This window comes from Rhineura floridana, chromosome 5 (assembly GCF_030035675.1).
Source record: "Rhineura floridana isolate rRhiFlo1 chromosome 5, rRhiFlo1.hap2, whole genome shotgun sequence".
Lineage (NCBI taxonomy): Eukaryota > Metazoa > Chordata > Lepidosauria > Squamata > Rhineuridae > Rhineura > Rhineura floridana.
In genome coordinates this window covers 106468371-106490973 of record NC_084484.1, presented here as the reverse complement: position 1 = coordinate 106490973, position 22603 = coordinate 106468371, and the positions used below count along the sequence as shown (strand labels likewise).

The window sequence follows — 22603 nt, the reverse complement described above, 5'->3', positions numbered from 1 at the left end:
AGTTGTAGCCATGTTCAACAATAGCAAGTTTCTGTATGTCAGACAAAACAAACAACTTTGATTTGAGACATGTCCACCTTATACTGTTAATATCTCAACAGGGCAAAAGAACCTATGTTTCCAAAAGCAATTCCTGATTTCTGAGAGAGAAATGCAAAGTCCTTGCTCATTCCCTGCCAGGAGATACAGGTGGCTTCTTCAAAAGGAAGCACATCTGTGGCAAAGATACCAAATTTTAATACCCAGACTACAATATTTTGCACACAGAAAGATGTTAAATCCCCTCAACAAAAAACAGCCCTATTGTTGCAATGACAAATATCTGCCTGAGAATCTTGGGCACTTAAGTCAGAGACTTTGAAATTTGTGATGAACTGTGTAGCACTTACCACTCTGCAACCATGCCATTTTCTGGCTTTTAAATTAAAACTTGTTTTAATTAATAGAAAAGTGTTTTAATTAATACATAACTTTTTTTAATTAATAGAAAATATTAATAGAAATAGACACTAGGAATATAGGAATCTGCCTTATACCAAGCCAGACTAGTGCTCCATCTAGCTCATCTTGTCAACACTGACTGGCAGCGGCTCCCGAAGATTTCAGACAGGGTTGTCTCCCAGCTCTATCTGGAGATGCCAGGGATTGAACCTGGGACCTTCTGTATGCAAACAAATGCTCTACGACTGAGCTATGGCCCTTCCCAATACCATAGGGATAGCAGGAAGAATGGTTGATGCAGTTCAATACTTGGCTGTTCATTTTAGGCAACATAATGCACATCTGTGTTAGAGAATAATGCAGTCTTGACAAGTAATAAATAAGGGATGAACTAGATGTGATAGCAGCAGACCAGTTTGCTTAACCCCTGCTCTGCTTCATTCACATTTAAGGAGGAGAATACAGGTCCATTAAAAAAAAGTAGCAAAAGGTCCCATACCTTCTGCTTACTTCTATGCCGCCTCTCCCTTACCCCCCCCCCCCAAATGCTTTTCTTCCAGATGAGCTCACTTCCAGTAACAGAGGATGGCTGAGCAGAAAAGTTTCTGTGTGGTGGTGGTTGTAGATGGGATGACAGTTTAGCACAGGGATGGGGAACTGATGAAACTTTAGATGATCTGCGGACTGCTGCTCCCGTCATCCTTGCCTGATGGCTGGGCCTAACAGGAGCTGGGAGTCCAACATCATCTGTAGGGTCACACTTTTCCCACCCCTCCTCTAGGGTCACAGAAAAATGTCTTTCACACCACCTGCTACCTAAACTCATTTTTTAAAATATGGTTGTTCTTTAAATGGTAAATCTGGGTTGAATATTAAAGATGAGGATCCTGTGGCCTTCCAGATGTTGTTGGACTACAACTCCCACCATCCCTGACTATTGGTTATGCTGGCTGCAGCCGATGGAATCCAACAACATCTGGAAGGCCACAGGTTTTCTATCCCTAACTTAGCATGTGCCCATGTTCCTCTGAATCCCTCTTTGGCTCTAAAAATCAGACACTGCCACATCTACACTTTATATGTGATTGTGGTACAGCTGGAATTAAACAAACAGACTTGCTGACATCACATCCAGTTTGGTCCTCGAATAGCTAAATAAGCCTGTTCTCAGCTTCCCAATCTACTGTTGTATTATTAAACCAAAGTGCATGTGGGAAGGGGGTTGGGGGTAATTGCAGGTTAGTGTGAAGTCTTTATGCTATGGTTCCTGTATTATGCTTTACTCCAATAGCCCTCAGGCAGCCATTTGGACTAGAAGGTAATCAACACAAGGATTAGCACAATTCTACTTTTGGCATACTGGAGTCAGGCACATTCAACCAGAGTAGCTTGCTGTGCTCTTTTTAAAGTAGATAAAATGGATGTTTACAAATACAGGTTAATTTACTGGGACTTGAACTGTCAATAGCCAGTGGCTTCTTTCCCCACTTTTTTTTTTAAAGAGGGAAAGCAGATGCCATTGTAACAGTTTGAAACCTTAATCAGCTTGATTTAAAGGACTGGTAAATCCTATTGTGAAAGACACAATGTGTTACGGTTTGCTTCACCATCAAGTCAGCAAAGAAATTTCTTCTGTTTTTATGCTTGCAGCAGGTTCCTAACTTAGTCTCCAAACATATGACAGGAACTGAAATACTAGGAGTCAATACTGGAGATACTGGGACGTTATTTACATGGCACGGAATTTCCTATTCTATTCCAAAACAGTCTAAGCAAATTATCAGTGGTAGTAAGAATAGAAGAAGAAACCTCCAATACCCTGCCAAAATATCCAACCCAGAAAACAAGTAAATCTTGTCCAATTTTAAGCTACTTTTTTATTTTATACGCATTTACACATTTCCGCATCCTATATGACAGACAGGGCCTTCTTTAGACTACAGAGCATATAATGGCTATGTAGGCTTTCTTGACTCAAGATGGACCAATGTCTGCCTCAGTATAAGACAGCTTCATATGTTCCCAACACTAAAGAAGATGGGGGGGGGATTTTCTGCTTCAGAGACGAGACTTACTTGCTCCACATACTTATTACATATTGTACTAAGAGAGAGAGAGAGAGAGAGAGAGAGAGAGAGAGAGAGAGTCTTAGAGATGATCTACAAAACTGGCACAGTGCACAGGGTCAATGCTGCTGCAAGCATCCCAAACCGCATAACTCAACTCAAGCAAAGTCAAGGGTCTACATTCACAAGCCACATACTGTGAGGAACACTGCAAGGAAGGCAAGCAATTCTGCATCCCACCATTGTGAGCCCAAGCTGAGACGGCAAATGCTAGAGCAATAGCCTAATAGGTGGAGGAATAAAAGAATGGGGGTCTTCCTGGCATGGTACAGTCCTCCTCTTGGTGGTATATGGTCATATCCTGGGTTGGTACTTTGCCAGGGACCCAAGAGACTGCATCACCAGACTAACCACTTGGGTATTAGTTACAACCATTATCAGCATCAGCATCATCACGACCTTCACCAGCAGGTCCCAGGGCAGGTTACAACAATCTAAAATTCAATATTAAATCCAATTAAATTCACAAGAATTGGGTGGGTCCTGAAAACATGCATCTCAAGTGCCAAAGACACATGGTAAAGAGGTGCGTCATTAGCATTTGCCAAAAACTGTACAGCAAAGATGCCTGGCACACCTCTATGGAGAGGGAATTCCACAACTTAGGGGCTGTTACAGAGAATGCCCTATCCCAGGCCACTCCCCTGAACTTCCAAGGCTCCCTCTGCTGAACTTAACACCCCGAAGGGTCTGTATGGAAAGAGGTGGTCATTCAAATATTTCAGGTAAGCCTTTATACACAAGCATAAGCACCATAAATTTGACCCAGAACTAGCAAACAATGCAACTGTTTTAGAACAGGGTTTATATGAGTTCTAAAAGAAACCCCAGTCAGTAATATGGCTGCTGAATTTTGGACCAGTTGAAGTCTCCAAGTCGTCTTCAAGGGCAGCCCCACATAGAACGTGTTGCAATAATCCAATCTGGAAGTTACCAGAGCATGGAGCAATGTGGCCAAGTTGTCTCTGTCCAAAAGGGGCTGTAGGAGTTGAACTAGTTAGAGCTGAAAATAGTCACTCCTAGCCAGTGAGGCCACCTTGGCCGCAAGCGACAATGATGGATCCAGGAGCACACCCAAGCTATGAACCTGCTTCTTTCAGGGGAGTGTAACCCCATCCAGAACAGGCAGTCATTCCATCTCCTGGACTCAAGAACCTGAACACATAATACTTCTGTCTTTTCAGGATTCTGTTTCAGTTTATGGGCCTACATCCAACCCATCACTGCCTCCAAATACTTGTCTACACCTCAACCACCTCTCCCACTTCAGATGGAGCAGAGATAGAGATAGGTGTCATCTGCATATTGACACTCCAGAACTCCTGATGACTGCTCTTAGCAACTTCATATAAATGTTAAATAGCATGGGAGCCATAATGGAACCTTGCAGGATAGCACAGGAAAGCTATCATGGTGTTGAAAAGTAGCCTCCCCATAACTACTTCCTGGAAATATCCCTGGAGGTTGGAACAGAACCACTAAAGCACAGTGCCCCCAATCCCCACCCCCCTAAGCCACTCCAGAAGGATTCCATGGTCAATGGCATCCAAAAGCCACCAAGAGATCTAGAAAAACAAGCAGGATTGCACTCCCCATATCGCTCTCCTAACAAGGTCATCAGTCAGGGCAACCAAAGTTTCAGCATCATGACTGGGCCTAAAGCCCGACTGAAAGTCAGTCTCCTCCAAGCATTCCCGAAGCTGGGCCACCAGCACCTTCTCAAGCACCTTACCTAAAAAGGGAGCATATGCAATAGTTGTTTAACACTTCTGGGCTAAAAGAGGTCTTAAGGAGGAGACATACCACCACCTCCTTCAAGGCAGATGGTACTTTACCCTGTTCCAGTGAAGTACTGATCACTCCCTGGACCCACCCAGTCAACCTCCTATGGCTAGCTCCAGGAGGAGCGTAGTTGGTTGCACTTCTTCAAGCAGCTTGTCCACATACTTAGGCTGCTCCATGGGACTTGCTCTAACTGTGACATCCAACTCTATCCAAATCTGAGTGCTTTTGTCTCTATAGACACAGAATGTACTGGTGTCCTGGCAAAGGAGATGGAATTTTTATGGATGATAGCGCCCACCCCCCGCTTCCCCTCTGACCTTGACTGGTGCTGTATTCAGTACCAGGCAGACACAGTTGGGTAAGCATGGGGTCGCCCAGCCCAGGTCTTGGTTATACATGACAAGTTGGCCCCCTCATCCACGATCAAATCATGGATGATAGATGTTTTATTCTCGACAGATCTGGCATCTAGCAGCAACATCACCAGACCAGGGGGTTGGTCGATCGGCATTCCCAAATTCTGAGATGCAGTGGGTGAAGCAGAAGGAGCGAGAGCTTTGATGTAACTAACCCTCCTCCTCCCCCCTCTATATTTTTGTCCACTACTATATCTCTCCCTACCTATCATCACAGGCATGGCAGTCCCACTGCCTTCCTCCCCATGTCATAATTATATTATGACATATAATTCCCTTATCCTACCTCTAATCACAGCAACAGAACACAGACAAAGCAATACATCCCACCATCTCAGCCAAAACCTGGAAACCACAGCAGCATCCATTGCTGCATTACTACAGCACCATGCAGTACAATAGGACCAATCAACAGATTGCTACGCAATGTGGTCTTAATTTTGGCCCCATTTAAGTTACCCAGGGTAGGTAATGGCTGTCAAGGGGCAGAGCCCCTAACAACTGAAAGTGATGCATTCCCTAAATCACATATACCCCAACCCCAATTATCCCCCCCTCACCTATTCATACAGCATAGGGTGGGCATTTCTGCATTGTACCATTCAGAAATTAGGCTAGATGACCAAGTTCCTGCTCACCTAGCTCCAAATCAACACAGCAGATGTGTCACAGGAACAGGAAGTCACTGACATCCTGGAGCTCAGCAGTCTCATACAATTGCATCTCTTTCAAAGCTTTCTTAGTTACATGCTAGCATTAATGCTGCATTCTTCTTAGTGCTGAGGTGCTAACAATGATCTAATTGGGATATGAGCTAGAGTTTTAATACTGTTATGAGCATGGGGTTTAGAATGGATGACCCCGTGAGTCCCCTTTCCAGCTCCTGATTTGGAATCCTATGCCTTGGAATGAGGAACTCACTCTGCTAGTCAGATGAGTCTCTCCTTCGTTAAACAAATAGAGTGGCCAGGTAGGATGATGGGAACATTGGCTGCCCAGCAACTGGTGAATGGGCCAGGAAGACCCTTTTGTCATTGAAACTCTTCTGGAGAGCACCCCCCCCTTCCTGGAGCCCAGGAGAGGCATGCAGTTTTAGTGTGTCTGGAGAATGCTTGGGGACTGGAGGCAGGAAGAGAGACTGGCTCTCTGCACCATGGCATTTGGGGTGCCTCCTGTAATACAGATGGAAAAGCTGGATATTGGACTGCTGATGCCTTGAACCCCTCCATCCTAAGCTCAGGTTGGAATGTGTGTAAATGAATAAACCATATTTCATAAAGACACCGCAGTCTCCGCTGACCTTCTTCCCAAAGGAAACCAAACCCTGGAGGAGCGCAGGGACCTCGGAAATCTCACTGCTCGGAGATTGGGGAGGCGCACAACAATACAGAGACAGATGGTTAAATACATATCTTCTGCTTATTATGCGCAACTGACAGTAGTTGTTTTTTTTTTTAAAAAAACTAATTACTTCAATTCTGCAAAAACAGTCTACCCTCTAATTATTGTACAATAAAATAAATTATATTCTCGCTATAAAAAGTGTTTCTATTTATGCCCAATGTAAAAGCAAAAAACAAACAAATGACCCAAAAATGCACACCACTGAAGTATGACATGATTTTATCCTCAAACACTCCACAGCACCTGACTGGTTGTAAATTGGCTTGACTGAGTACTGTTTGTCAATGAAAAAACAAGGAAATATAAACACAACCTACTCAAATGGATAGCAATACAGAATTGGGTTAGGTTATCCAGATATGGAAAATATGGACGCCAAAGTTCATAAAATAATTATATAAAAAGGTCCAACTTTAATCTCAAACAATTATTATATATATATAAAACAATACAGGGGAAATGCCAACAAATAAAATGAAATGTTTAAAAACTAATATATCATAATGTCAACTAACACAGCCAACAATGTAGTGACAAACCAAATGTAGCATACAAGGATTGTCATTTGTGCCTACACCAAGACACAACTCATTCAATTCCATGGTTGAATCACAATATTTATTTAGGAAAAATAAGATTGCAGATTTTTTTTAAAGGGACAAGTGCACCAGTCCATAGCATATCTGTACTTTTCAGACCAAAATCCAGGTTCAATCCATCTACAAAAAATCCTAGGATCCAAGTTTTTGAAGATTTAGTTACTAATAAGGTCAAAAAGATAGCACAATCAGAAGTGCACACTTGGTATAATTTGACCAGAGAAGAAAGTGCAGTGGTGTCAAACAATAAAACATACAAAGATGTCATTTTCAAACCAGCTGATAAAAAGGGGCTTTAGTGGTAATGTTAAAGACTATGTTAAAGAAGCCCTCCGTCAACTGAATAATATGAATCAGTATATGAGATGCCATAATGATCCTACTGAAAAAGGAAATGGACTGCCTTCAAGTCGATTCCGACTTATGGCGACCCTATAAATAGGGTTTTCATGGTAAGCGGTATTCAGAGGGGGTTTACCATTGCCCTCCTCTGAGATTGAGACGCAGTGACTGGCCCAAGGTCACCCAGTGAGCTTCATGGCTGTGTGGGGATTCAAACCCTGGTCTCCCAGGTCGTAGTCCAACACATAACTACTACACTACAGTGGCTCTCCTAATGATCCTACTACACAGATTAAAAAAGAGATAGTAAGAATAGTGATGAAGGATTATTGGAAGGGACAAGCCAACACATAATTTTTTGTTGGAACCACAGCAAAGAATACCACAATTTTACCTTCTTCCAAAATTCCATAATGTTTTTCCTCCACCAGGGAGACCTGTCATCTTTGGATGTGGATCCATTTTAGAACCATTATATGTTGATTCATTTCTCAAACTTTTCATGGACTCCACAGAGTCCTATATAAAGGACACTACACATTTTTTGAAATTATTAGATAATCTGAATGTGGATACGGACAACTCCTGGTTGATTACCATGGATGTGAATTCACTGTACATTAACATACCTCAACAGGAAGCGATGGAGGTGATTGAATATACTTTGGACAACAGAGTAGGTGAAAGTGGTCCTCCAACATCCTTTATGTGTTCTTTAGCTGAATACAATATTTTTTTCCAATTTCAGGAAGATTTTTTTTGGCAGACTTCAGGAACAGCAATGGGATACAGGTTTGCCCCTGAACTTGCCAATCTGTTTATGGACAAATTTGAACAAACTCATGTACTCCAGCAAGACAACATATTTAGACAACATATTATTATGTACACGAGATACCTGGACGATATATTTATGGTATGGAAGGGTCCAGAGGATACCATTAAAGAGTTCCTTCTGGACATCAGTACCAGACATGACACCATCAAATCTGACATTAGGTGTCATAAGTTTAGATTAAATTTCTTGGATGTAGAGTTCAGCATGTCCAATATGCTCCTTAAAACCAATTTGTACAGAAAAAAGATAGATGTTAATTTTTTTTTGAAATTTGATAGTTTTCATCCTTCACATATGAAATACAATTTACCTTACTCACAAATGTTGAGGCTACATTTTTGTAGTATCATAAGAGACTTTCACAACCAGGCAGCTATACTTACAGAACAGCTACATATCCGGGGATACCCCCCGAAAATTGTAAAAGAATCTATATATAAGGCATTACATAGAGAGAGGAAAGAACTCTTGCAATCTAAGAATTCCTCAACAAAAACAGAGTGGTGATTCCCTTAATGTTTGATAGTTATACTAATAAAGTAAGGTATGTGATCAATTAATACTGGCATCTGCTGAAGGACATTCCTGGATGTTCTGTGAGCCCTTTGTATGCATACAGGTGAGAGAGAAACCTTAAGAGACATGCTGGTACACAGCACATGTATACCTAACACATTAGATAAGACCTTATCAGGTAATATTATTAGAGACAATTTTAAATGTGGACATTGTGCAGTTTGTAAACATATTTTAGTGGGAAAGCATTTTGTAAACCCAAGAGATAACAAACAATATATCTGTAAACAGTTTTGCATTTGTAACACTAAAGGGGTGATTTATGCTGCTTTATGCCCATGTAAAGCAAGTCTACGTGGGAATGACTACAAGAGCCATCGAAGGTCGGATTTGTGAACATAAAAGCTGCATGAACAGGAGAAGGACACAAACTCCCATGGTTCAACACTTTTTAGAACTTGGACATGACCAGGAGGCTCTACAATTTTTTGTTGTCTGGAAAGGGTAAGCATAAAACGACAACAGTTACATCAAAAACTTACACAGGAAGAACTGTACTGGATATACACATTAAATACAGTGTCACCACATGGACTTAATGAAGAGATCAGCTGGAGAGTGGTACAATAAATAATTCAGCAACTTCATACTTAATATCTAAGAATATATTGACATGGGATATAAGAATTTTTTCTTGGCCTATGTAATGAATAAAATACGATTTGCATATAAGTTATATCATGTTTAATATATATACATGTAGTATTTGCAGGATTAGGTTATCTATTTTTTCATGGATATAGTCCTTTAAGCATGATAGGGCAAAATTTAGTTTAACACCTGGGTTGGGTTCTATATTAAGCAAATCTTGAGCCACCCTACACACTGTTGGCTGGCTGACCCGTGAGAGAATTTGGAAAAGGACCTATAAGTAGGAATGGTGAGTGTCCACTGGTAAGATACTTGGAGGTATCACCTCAAATTAAATTTGGACAATTTTGAACCAGCTAATACCTATTTTCCAGATTGGACAAAATACACGATTAATCCAGATCCATCAATGGATATAATATATTCTCAGGCACAGATATATGAGTAGATAAAAACAAGTTTGAACAGATTTAGTTTTTTCTCCCCAGTTCTGGTAGGTTGATTGATTTATTATCTTTTTCTCTCTATAGGTCATTATATTATGCCTGGTTACAACAGCATACTGTACATGTAGTGACAAAATTGAATTATATGTTGTATGTAAATTAACCACTGAAGAAGACCCATTTAGGGTAGAAACACGTTTGGTCCATTATCAAAGTATTTGTATGCTACATTTGGTTTGTCACAACATTGTTGGCTATATTAGTTGACATTATGATTATGATCAGTTTTTAGACATTTAATTTTATTTGTTGACATTTTCCCTGTATTGTTTTTATATTATATATATATAATTGTTGGAGATTAAAGTTGGATATTTTATATATTTATTTTATTAACTTTGGTATCCATATTTTCTATATCTGGATAACCTAACCCAATTCTGTATTGCTATCCATTTGAGTACTTTTTGTCACCTGTATCTGGGGTTCAATATCAACTCACACACCATGTGCAACTTCAAACTGACATGCATCTGAATCATGGCAGCATAAGGATTTACTACTCTGTGGATTTATTGCAGCCTGCCACTGGCATGGCACCAGCCTATTACAGAAGTACACAGCCTAGAATGAAATGCTGTAGGAGGAGGCTCAACAGCACGCTCAACCTTCAAGAATCAACAAAAGATAATCTTAGCACAATTAAATGCTAGTTTAACTACCAGAGTTAAAGAGTTCATTTTCATCAGATAAACAATACTCAAAGTGCTTCATCATCACCTTATTTGTCAAAATAACACTAAGATTACTAATAATTACTATTGTTTGCTTTTTGCAACTCAATGTATTTTGCTTGGGAAACAGTTAGAGATAGTATCTTTGAAAGACAATCCTGTGATATTGAACTTTGAACCTGGGTTTTCAAAATCTATTATCAGCACTAAACTGGTGAATGCCAACCTTTTTAAAGATATTGCAAAACCACTCAACATATTAATGAGACCAACCCTGGCAAAATCACAGAAGTGGTGTTTCATTCTTCTGGCAGCTTGAGGAAAACATCCAAGCACTAGAGATAAAGAACATTTCCTTTTAAATCGTGTCTTGATTTCTGAGGAAATTGAGGGTGCCAATACAGCAACACCTCCAAAAACTGGCTTGTTTGAATTCTCAGGAGGCAAAGCTAAAGCAGAATGCAAACCTAGTTTTGCTGCAGATTGTTCAGAGGGTTTATTATTAATCATCATCATCATCATTATGGAATTTTAACTCCCAAGAGAGAAGCAGATAATTGTCTATGAAAGCACCAGCCAGTATGCACCCTGATTTGGCCAAGAAGCATAAGAACATAAGAAGAGCCTGCTGGATCAGGCCAGTGGCCCATCTAGTCCAGCATCCTGTTCTCACAGTGGCCAACCAGGTGCCTGGGGGAAGCCCGCAAGCAGGACCCGAGTGCAAGAACACTCTCCCCTCCTGAGGCTTCCGGCAACTGGTTTTCAGAAGCATGCTGCCTCTGACTAGGGTGGCACAGCACAGCCATCATGGCTAGTAGCCATTGATAGCCCTGTCCTCCATGAATTTGTCTAATCTTCTTTTAAAGCCGTCCAAGCTGGTGGCCATTACTGCATCTTGTGGGAGCAAATTCCATAGTTTAACTATGCGCGGAGTAAAGAAGTACTTCCTTTTGTCTGTCCTGAATCTTCCAACATTCAGCTTCTTTGAATGTCCACGAGTTCCAGTATTATGAGAGAGGGAGAAGAACTTTTCTCTATCCACTTTCTCAATGCCATGCATAATTTTATACACTCATGTCTCCTCTGACCCGCCTTTTCTCTAAACTAAAAAGCCCCAAATGCTGCAACCTTTCCTCGTAAGGGAGTCGCTCCATCCCCTTGATCATTCTGGTTGCCCTCTTCTGAACCTTTTCCAACTCTACAATATCCTTTTTGAGATGAGGCGACCAGAACTGTACACAGTATTCCAAATGCGGCCGCACCATAGATTTATACAACGGCATTATGATATCGGCTGTTTTATTTTCAATACCTTTCCTAATTATCGCTAGCATGGAATTTGCCTTTTTCACAGCTGCCGCACACTGGGTCGACATTTTCATCGTGCTGTCCACTACAATCCCGAGGTCTCTCTCCTGGTCGGTCACCGCCAGTTCAGACCCCATGAGCGTATATGTGAAATTAAGATTTTTTGCTACAATATGCATAATTTTACACTTGTTTATATTGAATTGCATTTGCCATTTTTCCGCCCATTCACTCAGTTTGGAGAGGTCTTTTTGGAGCTCTTCGCAATCCCTTTTTGTTTTAACAACCCTGAACAATTTAGTGTCATCAGCAAACTTGGCCACTTCACTGCTCACTCCTAATTCTAGGTCATTAATGAACAAGTTGAAAAGTACAGGTCCCAATACCGATCCTTGAGGGACTCCACTTTCTACAGCCCTCCATTGGGAGAACTGTCCGTTTATTCCTACTCTCTGCTTTCTGCTTCTTAACCAATTTCTTATCCACAAGAGGACCTCTCCTCTTATTCCATGACTGCTAAGCTTCCTCAGAAGCCTTTGGTGAGGTACCTTGTCAAACGCTTTTTGAAAGTCTAAGTACACTATGTCCACTGGATCACCTCTAACTATATGCTTGTTGACACTCTCAAAGAATTCTAATAGGTTACTGAGACAGGACTTTCCCTTGCAGAAGCCATGTTGGCTCTGCTTCAGCAAGGCTTGTTCTTCTATGTGCTTAGTTAATCTAGCTTTAATCATACTTTCTACCAGTTTTCCAGGGACAGAAGTTAAGCTAACTGGCCTGTAATTTCCGGGATCCCCTCTGGATCCCTTTTTGAAGATTGGCGTTACATTTGCCACTTTCCAGTCCTCAGGCACAGAGGAGGACCCGAGGGACAAGTTACATATTTTAGTTAGCAGATCAGCAATTTCACCTTTGAGTTCTTTGAGAACTCTCGGGTGGATGCCATCCGGGTCCGGTGATTTGTCAGTTTTTATATTGTCCATTAAGCTTAGAACTTCCTCTCTCGTTACTACTATTTGTCTCAGTTCCTCAGAATCCCTTCCTGCAAATGTTAGTTCAGGTTCAGGGATCTGCCCTATATCTTCCACTGTGAAGACAGATGCAAAGAATTCATTTAGCTTCTCTGCAATCTCCTGATCGTTCTTTAGGACACCTTTGACTCCCTTATCATCCAAGGGTCCAATTGTCTCCCTAGATGGTCTCCTGCTTTGAATGTATTTATAGAATTTTTTGTTGTTGGTTTTTATGTTCTTAGCAATGTGCTCCTCAAATTCTTTTTTAGCATCCCTTATTGTCTTCTTGCATTTCTTTTGCCAGAGTTTGTGTTCTTTTTTATTTTCTTCATTTGGACAAGACTTCCATTTTTTGAAGGAAGACTTTTTGCCTCTAAGAGCTTCCTTGACTTTGCTCGTTAACCATGCTGGCATCTTCTTGGCCCTGGCGGTACCTTTTCTGATCTGCGGTATGCACTCCAGTTGAGCTTCTAATATAGTGTTTTTAAACAACTTCCAAGCATTTTCGAGTGATGTGACCACTGCTCTCATTCAATATACAACACAGAGGTGATATGTTCAATGCTCTTATGCTGACTGCCAGTTCTTAGGGATAGTGGCTGGGTTTGGGAGATCACTATCATTATGGAAACAAGCTTCTCCTCTGAAAGCTTTCATTTCAGTTTTTTGCTTAACTGCAGTTTAGTGTTATAGGTCCAAACCCTAAACAGTGGTAAGACTTAACTACTGTTTGTTAAAACAGGTCAGCTTCATAAACAATGGTTTAAAGTTGGTATGTTTAAACAAAGTTAAGATTAATCACAGTTTATTGGGGTTTGACAAAATGAATAGCAGTTATCAAAAAAGGAAGAGAAAGCTTCCACACTCCTGCTTATGGCAATGATGGAGGAGGACAGGGAGTGTGTGAGCCCAAGGCTTGCTATGACTTATTCTTTTCACAATAAACAATGGTTTATCATGATATCCAAATGCTGCCATTGTTTAATCTCTGCTTTTTACATGTGGATTCCCAAAGACATTTGGGAAACATTTTTTTTAAAGCTCAAGAGCCATATTCTCTTGTGGAAAACTTTCCAGTGCAGGGGCTGCATTCCAGTGGCAAGCAAAGCCAGAACCAAACATGGGCAGAAGAATGGATGTGGCTCTTATCTGTGCACAGTTGGCTATATTCTAGTCACACAAAAGCCAAGTTTCTGTATCCCCCTCTATATCTCTCTCCATCCAGGTAAGCAAGAGGCATCACCACAGTCCAAAAACACAATCTAGCAAAAAAAAAAACCACTTGAAGAGAGTGTGCAGCAGGACTGGCATGGTCTGGGGAGAGTCCCAAAAGCTGGATAGGAAGGAATTGAGGGCCACATTCAGACCACAGGCTGGAGGTTCTCTACCTTTAAAGCAAACAGTAGGCTGATGTGACCTTGTTACTTTACTTGCCTCTGGCTAAATGCAAGAACAGCCAATGCCTTTGTTTTATTTTGTTCATAATTATGGAGGCTCAAACAGTTTAATGCTCGACTTTGGAAAGTTCGGAAGAGGTGGCTGATGCCCGCTGGGACCAGTAGGGTGGAAGGCAGGGAGACCAAATGTTAGGTGGAGCCAGAGCTAATGACAGGAAGTTTTGTTACATCCTCCTCCCTGCTGAGTTCTATAAGGACACACACTGAGCCAAAGGATGAGGAAGCTTATAGGCAGGGCCACCTCCTGGACTGGTTGCAAGAAAGAAAGCTGGCAGGTGGGGGGAGGGGGTTGGTTGATGTTGGTGGGGCAGTGCTCCATTCTACCGAAGAGCCCTTCATCTGACTTATTCTGACCATTTGAGAGCGAAATGAAATCTAACAATTGTATAATGCATTGCTCAAGCAATAAAAATGCATTGGCCATGATCCAACGAACCATGGAATGAATCTAGGGAACCTAAGGGGGGGCTTAGATTTGCTTTTCTTAAACAGCAGCTACTCCAGGCCTCACGGCAAACTAACAGGAATTTCAGAAGAAGTTCATAAGCATTAAAATCAGGTTGTTTTTCTAAGTTAAACATTCCAGAATGTGCAAAAGCCCCATGCATGAGTATAAGTATTTACTGGAATCCAGGCATGCTCTCTAGGTTAACCCAATCCTTTTCAAAACTGCCAGTTAATTAACACATACAAAAAGGAACAATGTATTACTCATACAATTAATCAAACTTGAAGACTGCACAGTATGCATTTCTTTAACCTATCACTAATTATGCTGTGATTAAACACTTAGCAAATAAAATCCACAATGAAATACATTCTTGATTTTTTTTCTAAATTCTATTGGGGGAAGGGGAAAGAGAGAAACTAAAGGTTATCTAGATTCTATGCGTACATATATTGTAATATTTAAATAAAGCTCACAGTTTCCACCTAGCTCTGACATGATCCCATGTGTTTGCTAAAATACACCTTGCTTAGCATTTCTAAAGCTTGATGGGTAGCTAATTTCAATAAGATTAGAATGTGAAAAAAGAAGATAAAGATTATAAAATAGGTCATAAGAGACCACTGTAATAGCTATATTATTTGTATTCAGAAATAAATATGCTGCTTTTCTTTATTCAAAATAAACAGAAGAAGTTAATAAAATACACATCTCATAATAAACATAATCCAAATTGATGGAATCAATTTCATATAATAAAACCAAGACAAATGATCATAAAAACAGGGAAACAGGACTTTAATCCACATTAAAAAGTCAGCAAAATAAAAAGGTCTTGGTCGCTCACCCAAAGGTTAAAAGAGAAGGAGTCAATCAATAAGGATGAAGTTCCACAACATGGCTGCCACCAAAGAAAAGGCCTTGATTTACATCCCAACCAGTTATGCTTCTGAAAGTGTTGGGACACATAACAGGGCCTCTGGTGTTGAACACAGTTGAAGGGCAGCACTGTATGGGAGGAGGTGGCTCTTCAAATATAATGTCACTCTGCTATAAAGTTTATGATGTACAATGATGTGTTCTTGATTAAGAGGTCAATATCTCAATTGGACACATTTGCAACACTATATAAAATAAGTAGTTCAGGTTAGAAACTGCCTGAAAATGTATTTGTTTCTAGCCCAACTTCTTCCCAAGGCTTGGGACAGAAAGCAACTTGAGCATAGTGAAGCTTAGGTGCAATACAAGAAGTAAGAAGAAAATGTTTTTAGGTAACAAGAAGGCAACTGAGGGCTCACATGTTACTCCAGTGCTTTGGATACCAAGAATTCACTCTCTTGTATACCAGGTCCCGTAAACAGACTTTTGGGATTTAGGACAAATACACATTTGCAAAAACAGTAATGCATACAGCCAATCCTAAACTTTATCACTTCATACTGAAGATGGGTAACTGCTGCATGTTTGAATTGTCTCGATTTTCTATTCAAATTTGACCTCATTATACTACCATACTTCTCTTAATGAAAATTGGTTTGGTTTAATTTAATTTGGTGTGCTTCAAGATCTGAGGTCTCATCAGAGAGTCTACCTGAGTGGAGAACTTATCACACTTCCCTTTGTTACAGAAGGAATGAAGCAGCGTGATAGATTTTAGTATCTATATGAGAAGCTTTAAAACTTTAAACGTAAGTCATGGGAAAATGAGGTAAAATATCCCTTGCTAGATAGACAAGAGAAATAACACATAACACAGAGCAAGAGAAGCAGCCTATATTCCATGTTCAAAATAAAAGGCTGAAATTTCAAAATTTGTTAATGAAAGTCCATTTCTTCCTTCTTCAGATCCACCCCCGTTGGGAATTTTATGAGACAGAGCTGTGACAACACACCAGTTACTTCAAAGATTATACCTTATTCAGTTCAGATCATAGCTCAGACTGCAGGCTTCAAAAACCTTATTTGTATCTATCTTCCTACAATATATATGTCTTCTGCTGTATGGCTACTTCAAATATCTTATACACACATATTTTTTTGTTTTAAACCTTGTATGAATTTGTTCTTTTTTTTGTCTTATACGAATATTTTTTAAAGATCTCTTAGGACATCTGGCTGGACACTTTTGGCTGGATAGATGCTTGCCAGAAGTGATGTGCAAAATTTAAGGAATTTGAGATGTCTGCTAGAAGTCAGGAGTGGGGGGAGGATGATGCCAACAGAACATCATGTTGGAAAATGGTACATAGAACTTTCCAAAGAATAAAGCAGTGCAGGCAGACTGAAAGAAATAGCACAAGTGGTCAAAAGCACACCATAGCCAATGAATTCTATCTTTGATGGTTCAACAAACCAAAGATGAACCAGTTTAGAGTTTGGGCAACATGCTAAACTAAGGTTAATCAAAAAAAGAAGTGAAAGCTTCCAATCTCCTCTTGCAGCTGTACTGAAAGACAGGGGAGGGGAAGTGTAAGATCCAGAGGTTGTTCTCATTGTGATAAATTATGGTTTATTTGTTCAGATAGAATCCATTCAAGAGCTAGCCAGCCAAAGTACAGAATAACAAAAAATGATGTACATATATGTGTGGAGAGCCAGTGTGGTGTAGTGCTTAAGATGTTGGACTGCAACCTGGGAGACCAGGGTTCGAATCCCCACACAGCCATGAAGCTCACTGGCTGACCTTGGGCCAGTCACTGCCTCTCAGCCTCAGAGGGAGGCAATGGTAAACCCCCTCTGAATACCGCTTACCATGAAAACCCTGTTCATAGGGTCGCTGTAAGTCGGGATTGACTTGAAGGCAGTACATTTCCTTTTTCAGTAGGATCATTATGGCATCTCATATACTGATTCATATTATTCAGTTGACGGAGGGCTTCTTTAACATAGTCTTTAACATTACCACTAAAGCCCCTTTTTATCAGCTGGTTTGAAAATGACATCTTTGTATGTTTTATTGTTTGACACCACTGCACTTTCTTCTCTGGTCAAATTATACCAAGTGTGCACTTCTGATTGTGCTATCTTTTTGACCTTATTAGTAACTAAATCTTCAAAAACTTGGATCCTAGGATTTTTTGTAGATGGATTGAACCTGGATTTTGGTCTGAAAAGTACAGATATGCTATGGACTGGTGCACTTGTCCCTTTAAAAAAAATCTGCAATCTTATTTTTCCTAAATAAATATTGTGATTCAACCATGGAATTGAATGAGTTGTGTCTTGGTGTAGGCACAAATGACAATCCTTGTATGCTACATTTGGTTTGTCACTACATTGTTGGCTGTGTTAGTTGACATTATGATATATTAGTTTTTAAACATTTCATTTTATTTGTTGGCATTTCCCCTGTATTGTTTTATATATATATAATAATTGTTTGAGATTAAAGTTGGACCTTTTTATATAATTATTTTATGAACTTTGGCGTCCATATTTTCCATATCTGGATAACCTAACCCAATTCTGTATTGCTATCCATTTGAGTAGGTTGTGTTTATATTTCCTTGTTTTTTCATTGACAAACAGTACTCAGTCAAGCCAATTTACAACCAGTCAGGTGCTGTGGAGTGTTTGAGGATAAAATCATGTCATACTTCAGTGGTGTGCATTTTTGGGTCATTTGTTTGTTTTTTGCTTTTACATTGGGCATAAATAGAAACACTTTTTATAGCGAGAATATAATTTATTTTATTGTACAATAATTAGAGGGTAGACTGTTTTTGCAGAATTGAAGTAATTAGTTTTTTTTTAAAAAAAAACAACTACTGTCAGTTGCGCATAATAAGCAGAAGATATGTATTTAACCATCTGTCTCTGTATTGTTGTGCGCCTCCCCAATCTCCGAGCAGTGAGATTTCCGAGGTCCCTGCGCTCCTCCAGGGTTTGGTTTCCTTTGGGAAGAAGGTCAGCGGAGACTGCGGTGTCTTTATGAAATATGGTTTATTCATTTACACACATTCCAACCTGAGCTTAGGATGGAGGGGTTCAAGGCATCAGCAGTCCAATATCCAGCTTTTCCATCTGTATTACAGGAGGCACCCCAAATGCCATGGTGCAGAGAGCCAGTCTCTCTTCCTGCCTCCAGTCCCCAAGCATTCTCCAGACACACTAAAACTGCATGCCTCTCCTGGGCTCCAGGAAGGGGGGGGGTGCTCTCCAGAAGAGTTTCAATGACAAAAGGGTCTTCCTGGCCCATTCACCAGTTGCTGGGCAGCCAATGTTCCCATCATCCTACCTGGCCACTCTATTTGTTTAACGAAGGAGAGACTCATCTGACTAGCAGAGTGAGTTCCTCATTCCAAGGCATAGGATTCCAAATCAGGAGCTGGAAAGGGGACTCACGGGGTCATCCATTCTAAACCCCATGCTCATAACAGTATTAAAACTCTAGCTCATATCCCAATTAGATCATTGTTAGCACCTCAGCACTAAGAAGAATGCAGCATTAATGCTAGCATGTAACTAAGAAAGCTTTGAAAGAGATGCAATTGTATGAGACTGCTGAGCTCCAGGATGTCAGTGACTTCCTGTTCCTGTGACACATCTGCTGTGTTGATTTGGAGCTAGGTGAGCAGGAACTTGGTCATCTAGCCTAATTTCTGAATGGTACAATGCAGAAATGCCCACCCTATGCTGTATGAATAGGTGAGGGGGGGATAATTGGGGTTGGGGTATATGTGCTTTAGAGAATGCATCACTTTCAGTTGTTAGGGGCTCTGCCCCTTGACAGCCATTACCTACCCTGGGTAACATAAATGGGGCCAAAATTAAGACCACATTGCGTAGCAATCTGTTGATTGGTCCTATTGTACTGCATGGTGCTGTAGTAATGCAGCAATGGATGCTGCTGTGGTTTCCAGGTTTTGGCTGAGATGGTGGGATGTATTGCTTTGTCTGTGTTCTGTTGCTGTGATTAGAGGTAGGATAAGGGAATTATATGTCATAATATAATTATGATATGGGGAGGAAGGCAGTGGGACTGCCATGCCTGTGATGATAGGTAGGGAGAGATATAGTAGTGGACAAAAATATAGAGGGGGGAGGAGGAGGGTTAGTTACATCAAAGCTCTCGCTCCTTCTGCTTCACCCACTGCATCTCAGAATTTGGGAATGCCGATCGACCAACCCCCTGGTCTGGTGATGTTGCTGCTAGATGCCTTCCAATAATCCTTCATCACTATTCTTACTATCTCTTTTTTAATCTGTGTAGTAGGATCATTAGGAGAGCCACTGTAGTGTAGTAGTTATGTGTTGGACTACGACCTGGGAGACCAGGGTTTGAATCCCCACACAGCCATGAAGCTCACTGGCTGACCTTGGGCCAGTCACTGCCTCTCAGCCTCAGAGGGAGGCAATGGTAAACCCCCTCTGAATACCGCTTACCATGAAAACCCTGTTCATAGGGTCGCTGTAAGTCGGGATTGACTTGAAGGCAGTACATCACCTTCATCATATATGTGTGAGATAGACTCTTTCTTTTATAAACAGGGATGTTTTATAAAAAGAAAGAAAAAAAGAGTGAATACATATATAAGCCAACTGAGTAACCTTTCCATAGGGAGGTGTTTTGTTTTCCTTATAAAGTGTGGATATTCACGTCCTGGCATTTTGATGCATGTCTAGAGCATTCCCAAAAGAGGACAGCAAACAAAATAAAATAAAAATAATCAAATGCAGCTTTACAGGCTTGTGGATTGTTTCTGTTTTGATCATGCATTGTATGTGCATGACAACAAAGATATACACACAAGATCGTATTTACTTCTTTAGCAAGCCCTACAACAGAGATTCTAGCTCTCAGGGCCTCATCTCCCAGTTTCCATTACCTTGCTGTAAGACAATCTGTCTATAATACCGATGGGAAAAAACTCACAAAATGTCAAGCTTGAATAGAAAGAAAGAGACGCATGTACTAATGGCCAAACACACTCTACAAGACGTGAGCAATTAGAGAAGCCGACAGATATATATATGGTTAGTGGTAGTACAGGCCCATTCCCAAGGTATTAAGCAGCAGAGCCAGAGTGGCACAAGATAGAAAAGAAAGAGAGACTGCCACAGGCTGGAGAGGTCCACTTACTGACGCTGCCACAGACTGCCATGCAGTATTCCTCAGTGTCAAAGTTGTTTCGATTTCCACCACATCCGCCGTAAAAGAATGGTGCACATTTTCCTTCAGTCACATCAAAGTACCAGCGGGAGATCATTGCTCGGCAAGGACCAGTCTCAGCTTGTTCAGAACACACCTCTAATTATAGGAGATGTGGAGGAACTATATTTAGCGTGAAAGTGGAATTGTCAATGCTCTTCTACATACCTTTATTTGTAGTTATATACATAGTACTAGGAGACCAAGAATTACCCTAGGGAGGGATTAATCTAGGATGTGTCTGTCTACATCTTTGTTACACCATTCAAAAATCAACTACTTTAAGTCCCACTCTTTAAAGTCAGATTCAAGCCAAGTTCTACTGTTCTGGTCTCAGTCCAGTGCTAAAAGTTCATCAGGCAGGACCTGAACTGAACAGTTCTCTCTGGAAATGCTCATACAACATTACATTATAAAATCCTATCTCAGAATAAAAAAAATTACGTTGAAAGCTATTTCTGACTCTATTCAAAGGATTTATACAACTGATAAAGGAAGAGTTGATATTACTCCCAATACAGTACCAATCTCAATATATGAACTTAAAAGAGGATTTAAGAGGTATCCAGGTTTTATGTTTCTATGTATGACAGGGGACCATGCCCTAAAGGAGTACATCACACATCTACAAACTTGAATAGATTGTTATTTACATTTTTAATTTTCACCAGAATTTAGGCTAGCAATTATATTTGTTTCTGAACTAAAAATGTCAAATAAAAATTCTATACACTCAGATTATAATTCCGCTATGCACCAGTGTACATATCTGTAGCCCTTTACCAATAATGTTCCAAACAGGAAAAAAATCCACATTTTCTTTTGTAAAGGTGCAGAACATTAAATTGCAGAACATTAAATAAAGGTACTCCCATTGTCCTTCTTTATCCCCTTTCCTCATGGGGCAGTTTAGTTAGATTTGTGTTAGACTATAAACAGAGTTTTGTCATCACCTTTATGCTGTGTACTGGAAAATTGTATGAGCTAAAGAAAATTACTACTACTACATTCTGTCACTACATGCTTCTAGGTTATAATCAATCTATTAACCAAGTTGTCTCCCTTTCCATTTACTAAGGCCTGTGAAGGCTCTAGTTCAGATTTCCAAACCCCTTTACACCAGGCTATTTATCTTGTTCCACACAGAATGCATTTGATCTAACATGTTTGCAAAATATAAACAACACCAAAAGCAAAGTCTCTCTTCTTCCAAATTTTGCCTATGCTCTGAAGATTATTTTGACAAGTCTTCCCACATCACATGGGATTATGGTGAAGGCCTACTGTGCCTGATAAAGATTGTATGTGGCCATGTTCAAATGTAACTGCAAGCCAAGAACCTTAAGCCAATTGTTAAGCCAAGTGCTCCTTCTTAACGTGAGTGGGTAAACAAATTAGGAAGGGGATATGTCTGAACCCAGGGTCGTGACCTGTTTTGCCCTAAAGCTGGAAATGCTAATCAGCCTTAAACCATAATTTGTTGTTGGTTTATAAAATTTCACAATCCTAGGTTCAAACGCAATGCTAATCGATCCCTCTCCTGATTTGTTTATCTACATGTGCCAGGCAGGATGGAAGTTGGAGCAATCAGACTACATGCACCAGCATGCATATTGTGTACAAAATAGTTTATTTAATCAAAGTTCTTGGCTTATTGTTATGTGCAAATGTCATCCGTACTTTCCTTTTATTTGCATCCCATATAAGAAAAAAGTAACAATATGCCACCTTTTTCTCCTAGCGGTGCTGCCCAGTTGGCACATGAGAGGGTTTTCCCAGTAGCAGTTCCCCATTTTGTGGAATACTGTCACTTGTGAAGCATGTCTGTCTTCCTCATAACTTTCAGGAGGAATTTAAAAATTCATCCAGGCATTTGAGGCTGAAAGATACTGTTCCTAGCAACCTTGAAATTATTAACTGTGAGG

At 40.3% G+C, this 22603-nt stretch overlaps 1 protein-coding gene across 6 annotated transcripts in view; it reads right to left on the bottom strand.

Annotated features, from left to right (window-relative positions):
* The window catches only part of APP (amyloid beta precursor protein), a 253679-nt gene that overhangs the window by 75002 nt on the left and 156074 nt on the right, over positions 1-22603 (bottom strand). For 4 of the 6 annotated variants that reach the window (XM_061627879.1, XM_061627880.1, XM_061627878.1 and 1 more), the window contains exon 7: positions 20610-20777. The exons of the other annotated variants lie outside the window; for them this stretch is intronic. In XM_061627879.1, the coding sequence (XP_061483863.1) occupies positions 20610-20777 (168 nt within the window). The remainder of the gene's footprint in view (positions 1-20609; positions 20778-22603) is intronic. 6 annotated transcript variants of the gene reach the window in all.